General features: G+C 48.7%; 1 protein-coding gene across 3 annotated transcripts in view; it reads right to left on the bottom strand.

The window, feature by feature from the left end:
• Positions 1-17,278, bottom strand: part of ADD2 (adducin 2) — a 72,700-nt gene that overhangs the window by 32,058 nt on the left and 23,364 nt on the right. For 2 of the 3 annotated variants that reach the window (XM_081017377.1, XM_081017376.1), the window contains exon 2: positions 847-1,057. In XM_081017377.1, the coding sequence (XP_080873503.1) occupies positions 847-1,029 (183 nt within the window). In that variant the 5' untranslated portion in view covers positions 1,030-1,057. Of the gene's footprint in view, positions 1-846; positions 1,058-17,278 lie in introns of those variants that run through there. The other variant, XM_081017378.1, reaches the window with a different exon arrangement.

Here is a 17,278-nt window from a genome sequence, read left to right as displayed (position 1 = left end):
TGAGAAGTGGTGCCACTGTTTTTTGGGCAAGATCTTGTGAGATCTCACCCACGTTCCGCAAGATCTCGCCAGAACCAACCTCTGCTCAGCTAGGTAAGGGATGCTTTGGCAGCAGGGCAGCGTAGCTTTTCCTGTTTCACCTCAAATGGTGCAATGGGATGAATCATCCCTGAACCACTGAAGGACTCTGGATTCAATCACAGTAATGGCTTTCTATCCCACTGCAGCTGTTAATTAACTTCACAGCGCTGGGATCATTGTTAATCTTTAAGGTACCCACATAATTTGGGGAAATGAGAAGTGGAATTGTAACATTTATTGGTTTCCATAGCCGTGTGTGTGGTAAGGGGGGGGGGCTTTCCTATTGCCAGGAGTCAGAAACCCTTATTGATCAACTGCAAATCACTCAGGAGATCAGCTAGTAGACCCAAATATGCACAGGTCCTGAATCAAGCACAGGAGGAAAGTTTGAACAAAAGAATGTAAAGAATTACTTTGATAAAATGCATATTTTGTTATGTGCAAATGGCTTTAGATCCTATTAGGTCCATAAATTACCATATAGCATATATTCAACACAAAAAACAGTGACAATTTGTTGTTGACAAAGGACAGTTGGACATATAAAGGGCCCCAATACCTTCAGTAGCTTAGGGCCTCATCAAACCTAAATCCGGCCCTGCCTGTAGCCCAGAGCAGGTCATGTGGCCCTGCCTCAAGGTCAGACATGCTCACCGGCTCAAGCTGAGCCCTGCTGTTCCTGAGGGGAATGGCTCTTCCCTTGCTGTACAATGTCCCCCCGCCCTGTCAAATCTGGCTTGCGCCACTGAGGTGGGTGATACTCACAGGGCTTTGCAGAATCATGGTGACCCTTTTCTTCTGCTCCATCAGGTTGAAGTCTTGGCGCAGGTCGGCAGCCATGTTCCTGATGCGCAGGTACTCAGGGTCATCTTCTGCGAACCGGTCGAAGTAATGCTGGCTTTGGGTGGGGAGGGAGGAGACCTCCTCGGGGATGGTCTCGCTGCTCATTTTGGATGTTCTAGTCTACTTTGGGGGCCTGCACAAACAAAGATGGAAAGGCCAATCGCATCCTCTCTCTCTAGAATCCTAGAACCATAGAAGTGCAGAGCTGGAAGGGACACCCGAGGGTCATCTAGTCCAAATGTCTGCAATGCAGGAATCACAGTTGAACAATCCCTGACAGATGGCCATCCAACCTCTGTTTAAAAACCTCCAGCAAAGGAGAGTCCATCACCCTCCAACTGCCAAACAGCTCTTGTCCTCAGAAAGTTCTTCCTTGTGTTTAGTTGGAATCTCCTTCCGTGTCATTTGAATCCTACCCTCTGGAGCAGCAAAAAACAGGCTTGTTCTATCTTCCATGTGGCACAGCCCTTCGGATATTTGAAGGTGGCTATTATGTCATCCACACTTCCCTTTGTCCCACAGTTTCTTCCATTGGTCCGTGACTTCAACGCACAAGTCCAAGAGGTTTTCCCTTTGTCCCGCCTCTTTCCCCGAGAAAACCCACTGTTTACTGCTGAATCGGAACAGAAGTCAACCCACAGGAAACCTGACTGATGAGCCCAGGCTAACCATACCCAGCTCCCTCCCAAGGCTTTGTTTCCAGACCCTTCATCATCTTGGTCACCCTCCTCCGCACACCTTCCAGCTCTAACATCAACACAGCAATGTAAAGAAATTGCCCAAGCCTCCTTTCCCAGAATCCAGCACTTTAATGTCAGAACGCACCTCTTGACAATGCTTGAGGGGGGTTATATACTTCTAGGATCACAGGGGGAAGTGGGCAGGGTGGGTGGGTGGGGAGCTGCAGGCTGAGTCACAAACAACAGCAGCTTTATCGGGATATCAGGCTGACAGAAAGACCCGGTGTAAATTACACATTGCAGCAAATCTTCTCTGTTCATTATTGCTAAAAACGTTTAATTACAACCAAGGAGCCCAGATGGCATGTGGCTTGAAGGCAAAAGCACGTGAGTCTCTTACTTCCAGCAAGAAGAGTAGGCAGGAAACCTAGAGAGACCTGAAAGTGTTACTCATCTGGTCGCCTGTGGCGAGGAAGAATCTTCTCCAGGGGACCAAACCTAACAAAAAGCCACAAATTACTTACTTAAAGTATATGTGATCAGGGAGGAAGAGAACATTATTTGCACGGTTGTAATGCTCTTATTGCGGGTAGCACTGTGGGTTAAACCACAGAGCCTAGGACTTGCCGGTCAGAAGGTCGGCAGTTCGAATCCCCGCAACGGGGTGAGCTCCCATTGTTCGGTCCCTGCTTATGCCAACCTAGCAGTTCGAAAGCACGTCAAGGTGCAAGTAGATAAATAGGTACCGCTCCAGTGGGAAGGTAAACGGTGTTTCCGTGCGCTGCTCTGGTTCGCCAGAAGTGGCTTAGTCATGCTGGCCACATGACCTGGAAGCTGTCTGCAGACAAACGCCGGCTCCCTCGGCCAATAAAGTGAGATGAGCGCTGCAACCCCAGAGTCAGCCACGACTGGACCTAATGGTCAGGGGTGCCTTTACCTTTAATGCTCTTATTGCACTACTTACAAGCAGCTGGACCAGCCTAAGTGTTTTGTGCCACATATGATTCTCCCTCCCAGCAGAGCATCCAGCACAATCATCCCCCCCCCATGTCCGTGAAGGCTGCGAGGAGGATATGCTGTTCCCTTGTGTGTACTAGGTCAGACTTGCTCCCTTCCCTTCTGCCATCCCTCATGGCATCCGTAATCTGCCAGCTGAGAGGGTCTGCTTCCCTTGGTCTCATGGTATGGCCAGCCCCTGACAAACAGGGCTGCAAACAGGAAAGGTGTGTTTTACTTATTTATTTCAGAAAATTTATACACTGCTTGACTGTAAAAAAAAACAAAAACATTGTTATTAAGAAGACTTAACTGTGTTTATGCACTGAAAATCAATGAACAAAATATGAAGAATTAACAGCAAAAATGCAAGACATTCGAAAAGTTGACATAACAGCAGACTAAAAACAGATCAAAACCTGTATGAACTTTCCAAATGTCTGGCCAAGAAGGTTTTAGCAAGTGCTGAGAAGAGTTCAGTGAAGGAGCCTGACTGCTGTCAAGAGGCAGGGAGTTCCAGAGTGTAGCTGCTACTGCTGCTGCACTAAAAGATTGGTTCCATACAAATGTGGAAGGGGTCTTATGTGACATCTGTAACAGAGCCAGTCCCACCAATCGAAGCTGTCAGGTGGGCGTATATGGGCGAGGCAATCTCACAGGTAAACTAGTCCCAAGCTATTATACTAATATATACTCTCTCTCTCTCTCTCTCTCTCTCTCTCTCTCTCCACACTAATAGTAACACTACGAACTTTGCCCAGAAGCAAACTGGCAGCCAGTGCAAGACCCTGGTCTGACAAGGCCTTATGTAGCACATCCCCTGCCAGACAAGACTATGGAGCAGAATTTCATTCCTTGGGCTTCTGAGTTTGCATGTGTGTGTGTCTGGGGCACATCTCTCACTCGTCTAAATATTTGAACACATGCTGCCTGTTAGCATTGATGTATGGACCAAAAACCCAACACCCACTGTGTTCACACAACATTCCTTTCTAGAATCATTGGAGGCAGAGTGCTTGTTTTTCCCACGTAGTTTGTTCACAATCCAGATATATTGCACATTATTCTTGCCCCTGAAGACTGCTTCCTGAGAAACTGGTTTCATTTTTAATATAAGAACTCAGCTTGATTCTGCATTACCCTGCAGCACATCCATTTGAAAACAGAGGAAGACGGGTGTAGGTGGTTTGGGCAATGGGTGGCAGGTGTCTCTACCTCTACCCAATGATGTTGTGGGTGAGCATAAACCAAGATCACAACCCCCACCTCCTTCTCTATTCACCTGGGGCAAATGGAAAAAGCAAGGATAGCCTCATCAAAGGGAGGATTTTTATTGCCTATCAAGTCACCAAACCCAGCATTGTGGATGGCAGGATCTAGACTCAACCTGGATGGAGAACAGCACGCTGAGGATGAGCATGAACAACGCTGGACTGAGTAAAAAAATTACATTTTTTTGTGTGACAAACAAGTCACTGTGTACACAGCCGCAGTGTTGGGGAGTGTAATGCATTTGTGGGTAATCACAGAATTGTCGAGTTGGGAGGGATCCCAAGGGTCATATAGCCCAACCTCCTGCAGTCACAAATGTCGAGATTTGAAAAACACACATGGAAGAGGCTATTGAGAATTTAAAAGTAAGAGGCACGTATAATGAAAAGTTATGACTCTGCCGTGTGCTTTTCCACCCTGCTTTGAACCCCCCAGCCTGGGTGCTCATGTCACTCCCCAGACTGGCACATTAGACGGGGGGATCCTGAATTCAGACAACACTTTTGCTTTCTATTTCTCTCCAGTGTCAGCTTGTGTTTGGATGGAGACTTTTCTCGAACTTTGCAGAACAACCACTTCCTTTTCGCCTCTTACTCTTCCAAGGCAGTGCCATGTTACCGTTGCCTGGTAACCCAGATGCACCAGGACTTAAAAATAAAGATCTGAGTAGGATTAAGAGAGGAGGGAAGCTGGAAAGGTCTTCCTGCCTTTCAGCCAGGTCCCAGTTGTGATGGGAAGGGGCACTATGGAAAAGGGGTTATATACATGATATATGATATCAGAGAAGTAAAAAAAAATGCTCACATGGTTTAGCCATCATCTAACTTTCATGCAAGGTTATTGCATGCTTGCAAAATAAACAAATAAATAAATAAAATCCCCCAGCATTTGAGCAAGCAGAACTGCTAGAAATTTTCCCACAATAGGGGCCGGCAGGAGGAATTGTGTCTGCAAAACCCCTCTTTTGTGTCGCCCTTGACACAGAGCTGCGCTTGCACATTCTTGTCGACCCAGATTGCTTTTAGCTGGCTGCCTGCCAGCCTCTCTGTCCTGCAAACAGCTCTTAGTCCGCACCGCAGGATGGTCACTAGTTCAAAGCTTGTCCTCACATGACTGCCTTATGAACTCAGACTGGACCCCATCTCCCTCCGGCAAGGTTTGGAGACTGGCGGTGTCAAAGGCCACCTCTGACTGTACTGTTCCAATGCATGAGGAGAAGGAAGGCCTGTGTCCCCTGTGGGACTTGCCCTCTCCTGACACCTTTGCAGCCTTAAAGGGCTTAACAGTATATAATAATCTGAAAGGCTTGCAAATGGCTACAAGGTTACAGCTACACCCTGGTGCTTAGACCATGAGTAGGATACTAGCTTCCAAAGCTGCAAAGCTAAGCGGAGGCTAAATCTCATCACCACTGGGCTCCATTCTCTGCCCAATGACTAGCAGGGCCACAATGCAAGGAAAAATATGTAAATTGGCTTGCTTTATGCTGATGGCAAGCTTCAGGAACATGTGGCCCTGACTGTAACTCGCTCAGCCTCCAGCTGCTTCTGGATGAGTGTGCAGTTGCTATACTGTATCCTGTTAAGTCATGTTTAACCGTGTGTTGTGCTTCATCATGGTGATCAGCCTGTGCTCCATGACTGGCCATATGCAGAGGGCAAGGATGAGGGTGCCATCAAAGGCAGCAGCAGGAGACTGGCACTATCCAAAATGGAAAATGACAGCAAGGGTGAGGATTGCCTTGCGCCACGTTGCCAGGATGAGGCAGACATGAGGGACCCAGATGAGGGCAACAGCAGAAGCTGAGGCATAAGCAGGGCACTGGTGCAAGACTTACTTCACCAGAGGAGCCTGTTCAAAGCAAGGAGGGAGCCCAAATGCCCCTCTCCCTACCTCCACTGTCTCCTGAGTCTGTAGGTGGGCAAGGAGGGAATTAACAACATTGTTAGGAGAAGGAATGAGCCACTGTGCACCTGGTCAGCAGCCTGGAAGCACAGGTGGGGAATGCCTAAGGAAATGCTCACAGCTGTGGCTGGCCAGGCTAAGATGGGGTTGGAAGCTCAGGGCAGGTGATCCCTACACCTATGGCTGACTCAGATGGAAACCGCCTTAATAGTAGTGCCCTATTTAAGGGGGAAAGAGACAAGCCCCAAGGGTTGCCACAACTCTCCAGGGTAGACGTGGGGAGGAGAGCACGGGGGTGATGCAGGATGTCACATCACAAAGGGGGACCAAGAGACCCAGGCTGGGTGAAGGGGAAGCAGAGGCAAGGGGAGCTGAGGGACTGTCACATGCGGAGAGGAAGCAAGGACAAAGAGGAGAGCAGCCAGATCCAGGACTGATGCCAGGGTGGGGGTGGAACTTTCTTGGACTTGACATGAGGCCACCTCCCGCTCAACGCTGCACCAAGCACCGACTGCGACAAGTTTCCACACAATGCAGCCTTAATCCTGGAATCCTCCATGTTTCCCCAGTGTTGCTTCCACCTTCCCCATTTTGGGGGAGAGAGGTGGAATTGCAGCCCCAAAGGTAGGGTTGAGGCATGGTGGGAGGTGCTGACATGTTGAGTTTGAGAGAGGTAAGAAGCAGGCGGCCATGGGGAAGAGGAGAAACGGGCAGTTCTTGGCAGTGGCAGCTCAGCAGGTGCCCCACCTTACCAACCTGTGATGCCAGCTCTGGATTCAGCATCTGGCCTCCAGGACTCTGGAAGGAACAGCACCCCACCAGGCCTGGAGCTAAGCACCCAGTCTGGCCCTAACCCCCCCCATGGCTTTGGCCCAACACCCCTTCATTCTTCCTCCGCTGTCTCTTGGGGGCTCTGTCTGGGAAGGAGACATTAAAAGCTCTCCCCAGCTTTTAAATATCTGTCACCCCAGGCAGCTTGAACATGGCTAGGCTGCCCAGTTCTGCCCATGGCAACCATGTGCCTCCACTCCCAGACACAAAGGGCCCATTGTCAAGGATCCCAGATGAGGAGGAGTCTCTCTCCGCGCGTCGCTTGAAAACCCAGGAGGAATCCGCAGATGGCAGATGTGAACGGAAGACAATCAGGCAGATCACGAAAAGGCTTCCACAGCCCAGAAGGGTGTGTGACAGCAGCGCATTCAGGCAAGGAGGGCTGGGAGCAGCCTGGGGCCACAGGGCACGTTGGCGTATGAGCCAGCTCTGGCATATGGTGCTTTGGCAATCTCATTGTGCCAGGCAGCGGGCGGCAGCCAGATTGTCTTACACAGCCCAGCAGAGTTGCCCACTGGGGGAAGAGGTGGAGTTTTTACAGGAGAAGAGTCCCCTGGGAGTGGGGGGTGGAAGACAAACAGCGAGGAAACAACGAGAGCCCAGAAGACTCTCTGAGCTTCTCCTTCCCTTGGCTGGAGTCGGAAATTCTGTCTGCAAAGCAGAGACCCTAGGGAAGGTGGGAGTGGGCGGCCCTCTGGGTTAGCCGGGGGCTCTGCAATCTGGGATTCTCATCCTGGGATTCTCTTAGCAAATGATAGGGCTCAGTTATCTGCATGCTTTCATTTTCTGCCCTATTGGACTGCCCCACCAACAACTCCACAGATGCCGTTCCATAACAGGATGGCATCTACACATGCAAAGAAACATACACACACTTCATAAGGAGTTTAATTCCAGAATCCTCTCCAGCAGCCTGTTTTGTTATAGCTGCAGTTGTAATGTAAGAAAATGTGAAAGCTTGTCAAAAGGAAGGAAATAAAAAATGGGGGAGGGAGTTGCAAAATAAAATTCAGGGAGCTCAGAGTTTCTTGGGGGGATTAAAAACCCCCTCCTTTTTGCTACTCATGCTGAGAACAACTTGCTATTTGCAAAATTGCACCTACACCCGTTTCTCATGAATGACAATGCATAAGAAATGCACCTCTTGAGACTCAGGAAAAGGAGATCATGGCAGCATGAGGAAGCTCTAAACTTCCTAAAGATACAGTGTTCCAAGCATCTTTTTTGGTTTTCCGTATCTATTTTTAAGGCAATTTTTATGGCACCCCTCTTCTCTCCCCTTCCCTTGTGAATTTAGCAATCTCTTTTGGCCCTCTGCCCCCCCTCTGCTGCTTGACCTCTCTGGAGGGACAGGATTCTTGGCACCAAACATTGGTAGCCTTTTTGAAGTTGATGTGACCAGTTGAGCCGGGCCTCAAAGTGGATTAATGGAATTGCCAAACAGGAGAGACGAACCAATAAAGGCAATTAAATTCAGCATCAATCATGCGTCTCTTTCCATGCACAACCATTGCTGCATGCTCAGCCAGAGTGGGCCTCTACACAGGGCGCACTTCTTTGGTGTGTCAATGCAATCTGCTTGCCCCTGAAAACCTTATGCTATTACAGGGTCAGGGAAAGCAACCTCCTTCCTCCTCTGAGATAAGCTACAACTTGGTTCAAAATTTTGTTGCATGCACACCAATCACTGAGCAGCGAGAGGTTCTAGGAGTTCCTGCACTTACCCAGGGTTTGGTTTCCTTAGCATGAAAGTCAGTGGAGACTGTGGTGTCTTTAGGATATATGGTTTTATTTACACAGACATACGACGTGAGCATAGGATGGAGGGGCTCACAGCATTAGCACACTCATAGATCTTGTTTCCTCATTCTGTTCCCAGGGAAGCCCCAGAGTCGGCACAGGTCCAGCACAGATCAAGAGAAGCCTCTGTGTACCCAGATTCCAGCATCAGCCAATACTCTCACACAGCCCAGCATCGCCTATTGCTCTCCATCTGAGAATGAGGTGGCATCCAGCCAGGTGAGATGAGAAAAGGCCCACCCATTTTTCTCTTTGCCCATACAAATGGCAGAATTGGCACCCGTCTGTCTCAAGAGACAATGGAGTGTGCCTCTGAGGGTGAAATCAAACCACTGTGTCAGCAGCACTGAAGTGATCTCCCCAGGGCACAAGCCTGGCCAGTGTATATGGCTGCTCAGATGACAAGACTCCCCTCTTGGCCTCCCTGATGGGGTCCAAAGGAAAGCAGAGCAAGACGTTTGGCACCAGCTTGGCTGCAGGAGTTGCCAGATGGAGGCGTACAAGGTGCCTTCCAACTGCCTTAGGGACTCCACTCCAGATTTGGGCAGGGTTTACTCCTTAGCCTTTTCATCTCCTGAAGATGTCCTGCAAGGCAGTGGAGGTTTGGTATCAGAGTTTTCCTTCTCCTAGATGGACTACCTTCCCAGGTGGATGAGCCCCATTTGCCCCTCACTTCCCTCTACACTGCCTTCTTGACTGTTGGACCCACTCTTGGTCTCATCAACTCAATCAGCTGGAGTCTGTCTCCACATGCAGGGGAAGTCCCTAACTCACTGAGGGTTTGAGACCCATCGACTCCCCTCACCTGGTTTAGCTGGCCTGTCAAAGCCGTTCCTGGGATACGGCCAGTGTCACTTGCTGACCCCTTCCAGGAGGCACTTGTGAGAACTTAGTGCATGCTGGGGACTAAAGATGGAGCATGATGTGTCCTCCACAGAGATACCACCCCTCTCCCACCCCCCACCCCCAGCAGTACTTCTGGCCAGCCAAAGCCATCACCTTAACAAAGGAACTGCTAGGCTGGTCCTCCAGGAGTTCTTGTACTCCAGCTCCCATCACCGCTTTCCATTGGTCATGCTACCTGGGGCTGATGGGAGTTGGAGTTCAACAGCAGCTGGAGGGATACAGGTCCTGGGTTGGTCAAAGGAAAGTGTAGAGCATCAACTGCACCTTAGTTTGGCAGGGTAAGAAAAGCTGTCCTTGTGAAGCGGCCAGGACAGCAACCCTTTCCAGTCCCCTTTGAGGGTGAGGGCAAATGCTGGCGCCGGGTGGGGGGAGAGCCAAACAGTGGGAGCAGCAACAGATGAAACTCTTAGCTTGGAATGTTGCAGAAATGCACAGAAGGAGGGAAGTTGTTGAACAACAAAGGGTTCAGCATTTCGGAGGTTAATAAAAATGGCCTGATTTCACCAGGGGATTTGTAAAATGATCTGCCAGACACCCCCTCTGAAAGACACAAGGCGAGGAGGCAAAGAGACTAGATAGATGCTACCCAGATCAATAGACAAGAGCAATCAAAAAGCCACACACAGCAGCCTGCAGGTGCTGCTGCAAAACGGTCCTGCTACACTCTAAGGAAAACAACACGAAGCAAGGCTGCCCCATCCTCAGGGTGGACGTTTGAGCTTCAAATGCAAAAAACCCCTGCAGAAAACTTAATTGTGGTTAGCAATCAGGAATCAGCCAGGAATATTTCTTGCGTGGCACCCTCATCCCCACACCTATGGAAAGCAAACAGGCCTTCTCATTCCAGCTCCCCGTGGACTGTGCCCTGTGGGTCGGATCTGTCTCCCACACTGTCTGCCCTTTGTTGGTATCCAAAATCCATCTCTCGACATGGCAGACCCACCTTGACGGCTCCCAGCTTGTTTGTAAAGATTACCTGCCAGTGGAACGAACTGCTTGCTCCACACACCCAGCTCTATTTCCTTCACACCTTAAAAGACACTCCTGCCAAATGGTTTCTTGAAAGTGCAAACACTGCGCTAGGCACACAGAGAAAGAGAGATGCTGTTAGTGCAAAACAGGCCTGGTCCCGAGTTCCTTAATAATTAACTTCTTTTAGGTGTAACAGAATTAAGGAGGATTTAATATACAGTGGTACCTTGGTTTATGAACTTAATCCATTCCGGAAGTCCGTTCTTAAACCAAAATGGTTCTTAAACCGAGGCGCGCTTTCCCTTCTGAGGCCTCCTGCCACTGGTGCCCTTCCACCATTCAGATTCCGTTCTTAAACCGAGATAAAATTCTCAAACCAAGACACTATTTCCGGTTTTGCGGAGTTCTTAAACCGAATCGTACATAAACAGGACTGTTCTTAAACTGAGGTACCACTGTATATCTTTTGGAGTTGGGAAAATAATGCCTTTCTGGACAGAAACACTGATCATTATACAAAAATTAGTACAGGTGATGATATCCCAAGAATCCCTTAAAAAAACCCTCTCCTTTGGTTACTTCACTCCGAGGTCATCAGTACTGATTTTCAGCTGCTTACTACACTGCTAACAACAGCAAAACACTGTATTACATAAAAGTAGAAAAATAAAGATTCCCCACTCCCCCACCATAACTGATTGGCAAGGAATAACTGGCAAACTATCTTCATGATAAAATCTAAATATTTTTTCATTTTTATTTATTCACAACACTATATATATATATATATAGTCCCTTCCCCCATCAAATGTCACTCCCCCCCCCTTTCTATTTTGTAGAAACAAGGGTGTCTAATAGTTTTGGCAATGAATCGTGATAGCGTTAATAAAAGAGAGAGAGAGAGAGAGAGAGAGATGGGGGGGAATCTTTATTTTTCTACTTTTATGTAAGTGTTTTGCTGTTGTTAGCCTCTTTTAAGCCTTATTTTCCTATCTCCTTTAGTTCTCTCTACCACATCAGCTGTTGCCTGACTCTTGCCAGAGATTTGACACCCTCAAATCACATCCTCAGACTCCTCCCTTGCAGTGCCATAATGTGCAGAGGGATTATTTTTCAGGTGGCAGAATATTAAAAGGTCTCTGAAGGCATTTGGGCCATTAACAATTCAAAGCGGGCAAAAAAAAAGACCAAGGCATTTTGTATTTCTTTCTGCTATGGCTTTCCAAGGTGCTCCTGACGTTCCCACATTGAACTGTTTTAGGGTGTGTTGAGATTATTCATTGACAAGAGTCACTCTGGGCTATAATCAGGAGCAGGTTTTTCTTTCTTCTTGCAGGTCTGACTCCTTAGCAGTCAGAAATGGTTTGGGGGCAGAGATCTGGCTTAAATGGATCCTTACTGCTCAGTCTCATAGCTTCCACAAATGGGAAACTGACAAGGCCATAAAATAGGGTTACCAGATGTTCCCGGTTCCCGGGGACAGTCCCCGGATTTGCAAATCTGTCCCCGGACAAATTCCACCCCCGGAATGTCTCCAGATTTGAAAATCTGTCCCCGGGAAACATGGCAGCGGCAGCCTCAGCAGCCCGGAGCTAGCCTGGTAGCACAGTTGGCTCTGGCTGGCTTCAGGAGTTGCTCACTGCCATGGAACCTGCAATTTTCCTCACCGTTAGTCCCCATATGATGTGTCTTGTGCGCAACACATCATATCAGGACTTCTGGTGAGGAAAAATGGTGGGCGCCACAGCATCTCCTGCCCCCTTCCCCCTTTGTTTTGACTTATGGGGGAGGCTCAGGAGTTGTGGGTTGGTGGCAGTTGCCCAGTTTTTTTAAAAACTCTGCGCATTTATGTTTCACAGGGTGCAAAAGACGAGCTTTGCACCTTGCTTGGCAGAGAAACCGTGAGCCTGGTGTCCCTCCTGGGCAACAGCTGCCCACCTGTGACTCCCGAGCCTCCCCCAATCTGTCAAAACTAAGGGGGAAGGGGACAGGAGATGGGGGAAGGCCCGGGAGTCACAGGTCGGCGCATTTATGTTTCACAGGGTGCGAAAGAAGGGCTTTGCACATTTATACAACATACATGTGTGCTTGGGCCCAGGGTCTTTGGCCATACCATCCCCACTACTGACTCCCTGTTGCTACTCAGCTTCAAAACAAAACAAAACAAAACAAAACAAAAAACACTGGTAACCATACCATAAAACAGATTTTTTGCGAAAGTGAAAAGGAGTAATAAACCTAGCAATAAAGAACACTTTGAAATGGGCCTGGAAATGCCCCGACAACCAGTGCAACTGATTCCATATCAGCTCCATCTAACTGGAGATCCCGTGGACAAAATCTGGGATCTTCTGAATTCAAAGCATGAAGCTGCAACTCTGCTGGGCTCCCTTGCCAGTTCACGCCTGCCCTTTTCCTTTCGCTCTTTGTGAAATTTTGCCTTTGCATTTACAGAACAACCAGGGATTCCCACCCCCCACTCTTCTGATTATTTCAATTTGATTCAATTTAATCTAATAGTTATTGTCCCTCCTTGGTCTGTTATGGATAAGCTTAGCGCTCTTAAGTGGCACTTCAAACAGCAAAACAAAGCCACTGTGCAGGTCACATGATGAGAGCAATCAGGGCAGAGAAAACGAAGAGGTTCAGGATCACAAAAGAAATGCAAAGATGACAATCCCAGTCTGTTCTGGCTGGATTGCGATGGTCTCCTTCAAAACCTCCCAGTCTAGCAAGGTGACAAAGTGGAAGGGAACGAAAATAGCTAATTTACAACATGACGACAGAACGCATCTAAAATATCCAGATATGCTACGACAACAAATCTGGAGGGATGATGAAAGCTCCATTTCTTGCGGAGGCCATGAAACAAGGAAACAGGGTCACTGGCAGATCAGCTGTGGGATATCATCAGCACCTCCCATCTGTCCCAGGGTAAACTGACAGCCCAGCTGGGCAAAGGGCGGGCTGAGATGCTGTCTGACACACAACGTGGCAGGGCTTCCTCAGAATGCATCGGTGCGCCTTGAAGACAAACAGGAGAGATGGAAGCAAGGGAACGCCTCCCCAAGTTCATTGCCCACTCCATGCCCCCAGCACCCTTCCCACACAATTGTTGTTGTTTAGTCGTTTAGTCGTGTCCGACTCTTCATGACCCCATGGACCAGAGCACGCCAGGCACTTCTGTCTTCCACTGCCTCCCGCAGTTTGGTCAGACTCATGTTTGTAGCTTCGAAGACACTATCCAACCATCTCGTCCTCTGTCGTCCCCTTCTCCTTGTGCCCTTCATCTTTCCCAACATCAGGGTCTTTTCCAGGGAGTCTTCTCTTCTCATGAGGTGGCCAAAGTATTGGAGCCTCAGCTTCACGATCTGTCCTTCCAGTGAGCACTCAGGGCTGATTTCCTTCAGAATGGATAGATTTGATCTTCTTGCAGTCCATGGGACTCTCAAGAGTCTCCTCCAGCACCATAATTCAAAAGCATCAATTCTTCGGCGATCAGCCTTCTTTATGGTCCAGCTCTCACTTCCATACATCACTGCTGGGAATAGCTTCTCTGAGTTCTTCAAGCCCCTTCGCCACGGCAAGGCAGTGATCCATGAAGGGGTCCCACACAATAGTGGTACCCAAAGTGGGTGGTACTAGGTACTAGGAGGGTGCTAAGAGGAAAGGTGGGGGCGGGGGCCACTGGAGATGTAAATGACTATCAGACTTTGAAAAGCTGTTCTCACTGGACCACGTTCATCAATTTTGTTGAGTTAATTAAACCAAATAGTTTTAATTGAATTTTGAATAAATGTGCAATGAATGGTTGCTATTTTATTGTGTTGTTGCCTTCCTTGGTGGGCTGTGCTATTTGGAATAATGCTTTGGCTAGGCTAGCGGGCTCTGGGGATGAGTCTGTAGAACCAAGGAGGCAGCGGCCTGAGAAATTTCGGGAAACGCTGATCTATAGTGACAATTTTCTCAGGGCAAACTGACACATCCATTGAGGGGGGAGCAGTAGATCTGTCTCCCCAGCTCTGCCTTTTCCTAAAGAGCCTGGGCCTCAATGTGCCTCAGTTTCCTCAGGGAGTGGCAGGCAGACATCAACATTATACGCTGTGTGCCTGGGTGTTCCCTGGTGTGCATGCGATGTGCCGGTGTGGGTATTGGGGGCTGGCCTGAGGTGTCAGATCCGGGCAATGCCCCAGTCACCCCCAGGCAAAGGGGGAGCCCTCAGCAACCCCTTCTTTACAGCTCTGGCTTGAAGATGTGATTCTCACACACGATGACTCCCCTGCAGCTTCTCCTGTTTCACAGCCATGAAGGAGCTTGTGTGGCTACAGAACTGGCTACAGTTCCCTTCAAGGAACGCTTATATCTCTTCCAAGGGGATGGAACCACTGGAAGAGAAGAGCCTGCCAACTTTCTTAAAAGCCTTTAATTGACTCTGGTTACACATGTAAAGCTAGCCCTGCCCCCTGCCCAAGAATCCTGGGAACTGTAGCTTACCCCTCACTGAACTGCAATTCCCAGCACCCTTAACAAACTACAGTTCCCAGAGTTCTTGGGGGTGAGCAAGGGTGCTTTACCTGCATGGTGCTTAAGCAGCCAGTGCCTCCCACCCATTAGTGTGGTTTTGTGGCTTAGAGTGTTGGACTAGGACTTGGAAGACCAGGGTTCAAATCTCCGCTTGGCCCTGAGGCTCACTGGGTCACCTCGGGGCAGTCACTGCCTCTCAGCCGAGCCCACCTTGCAGGGCTGTTGTGAGAATTATAATGGAGGAAGGAGAGAACCAGGTATGCCACCTTGAGCAACCTTGGAGAAAAACCGTGAGATATAAATGCAATAAATAAAAAATAAAATCAGCCAGCAGGGCCCACTGAGAAGTGCCTGAGGTCCTGATCTGCCTTGCCCTGGCAATCCCTATCACTTCTCCAGTCCCGGCAAAACAGGATACAACTGACTTGCAGTTCTGTGACATTATCTCCCTGGCATTATTATTTTTGCTTTTTGACATGTTGTCTCTGCCATTGCTTGTTATTATTTTGCATTTTACTGTTTTATAATGTTAGCCACTGTGACAGTTATAAATACAAATACACACAGAGAGACTTCCTGGTGAATTGTGCCCCAAGCAACTAGATTTGGCTCCCATTCTGCTTGTTACTGATACCCCAAATCCCCTACCTGCCTCACCCTGCCTCATGGTACAGCAACTGCGGCCTCAGGATTGTGGCACTCAGCGCTGTTCTCTGTGCTGCTCACCGGGCTTTTGTCTGCACAGGTGAGAAGCAACATCTCTGCCTTTGACTGGGGCTGTTAGTCTCATCTGCATCCTCGATCTTCCTTGCCAGTTCTGTCTTCCTGGGAGCCTTTCCATCATCGCCCTTCCTGCCTGCCAATGGGAGTCATGAGATGGAAACACAGCATCTGTGCTGCAACCTTAAGCTCCTCATCAGCTAAGGCATCCCCAGTCTTAAGCAAAACAAGCACAGTTGCAACCACAAGGGAGACAGCACCTCTTCCGGCAAGCTTCTCTGGCACAGCACCAGAGCAGCCCTCTTCCCGGAACGAGAGCTGGGAAGCAAAGAGAAGGTCAGGAGACGGCATGGTTTTTATGGGGGCCGAGACGCAGGTGGTGACTAGGTGGCAGATTGCAATACAGGCAGGACGCAACACCTGCATACTGATCAATAGCAAGAGCTATTTCAGAGAGAAGAAGAAAATCTGATGCTATTAGTTCCCACTGGTGCAGAGTGAATTCTATATTTGGAAGGCAGGAACGGCGTGTTTACTGTGCACAGCGCACCAGACAGTTATTAAAAATTCATCCAGAAGTCTCAACCAATCTGTCTTTCCGTAGTGAACAGAAAGAAATGGAGGGGAAGGAAACGGTGGCATAAAAAGATAAGTTGCAAAAGCATTATTTCTGCCTCTTCATGTGTGAATCTTCATCATGCAGTGCATAGCTAAACTATGGAGCCCCCGCAGGAGGCAGTGATGTCCACCAACTTGGATGACCTTAAAAGAGGAATAGACAAGTTCATGGAAGAGAAGAAGACTATTGATGGCTACTAACCATGATGACTCTACTCTGCGCCCAGTTGGAAGCAGCAATGCTTCTGAATACCAGTTGCTGGAAACCACAAGAGGGGAGAGGGCTCTTGTGCTCAAATCCTGCTTGCAGGTTTCCCACTGAGGCTTCTGGGTGGCCCCTGTGAGAACAGGCTGCTGGACTAGATGGGCCATTGACCTGATCCAGCAGGCTCTTATGTTCATGCCATCAGCCATCCACAGTGCCAGAGGTTCAGGACTTGCCTACATCAGGTGTTTACTGCAAATGAATGTCAACAGGCAGCTGATAGATTTCCCAGCTTTCTGTCCTCCAGATGTTTCGGACTGCAACTTCCACCATCCCTCACCATTGGCCATGCTGGCTGGGGCTGATGGAAGTTGTGCTCCAAAGAATCCAGCGGGCACAAGACTGGGGAAGGCTGATTTAATGAGTAGCCAACGCCAACAGTTGCACTGGAAAACTTTGCCATTTGGCACAGGGGATTACTAGAAGCTGCATTTGTGCCGCTGGGTTAGGACTGGCTTGGAAGAGGTGCAAACCAATCCCTAGAGCTGAACTATTCTTGCAGGCTTTTGGGACAGGGCTTCATGCTTTTGTGCTTAAGATGGTATTACGGAGTGCCCCTTCTTTCCCCCTTCTAGCAAAACATGTTTTCTACTGTTTCAAACTCCTGCAAAACCAGACTGTCCAGAGACAGCAGCAAGATGAAAACAAAGGCTGCACGCACCTATGCTTCATTCCCATCACCTTCCAATCTCTGGGAGGGGGAAGAACTGTATCCAGATAAAAAATTAGGAAGACTGGCTCCATTTTCCTATTCTCTGTTTACATAGCTGGGGTGAGGATGCTTTTGTATTTTTGTGAGCACTTTTGCATACTGACAATGAAAGATGAATGAATTTGGAAGTAACACGAACATCCAGCTTGGCCC

This window comes from Podarcis pityusensis (genome assembly GCF_964106645.2).
Source record: "Podarcis pityusensis genome assembly, chromosome: 8".
Lineage (NCBI taxonomy): Eukaryota > Metazoa > Chordata > Lepidosauria > Squamata > Lacertidae > Podarcis > Podarcis pityusensis.
The sequence above is the reverse complement of the archived record's forward strand: the minus strand, read 5'-3'. Positions and strand labels throughout refer to the sequence as shown.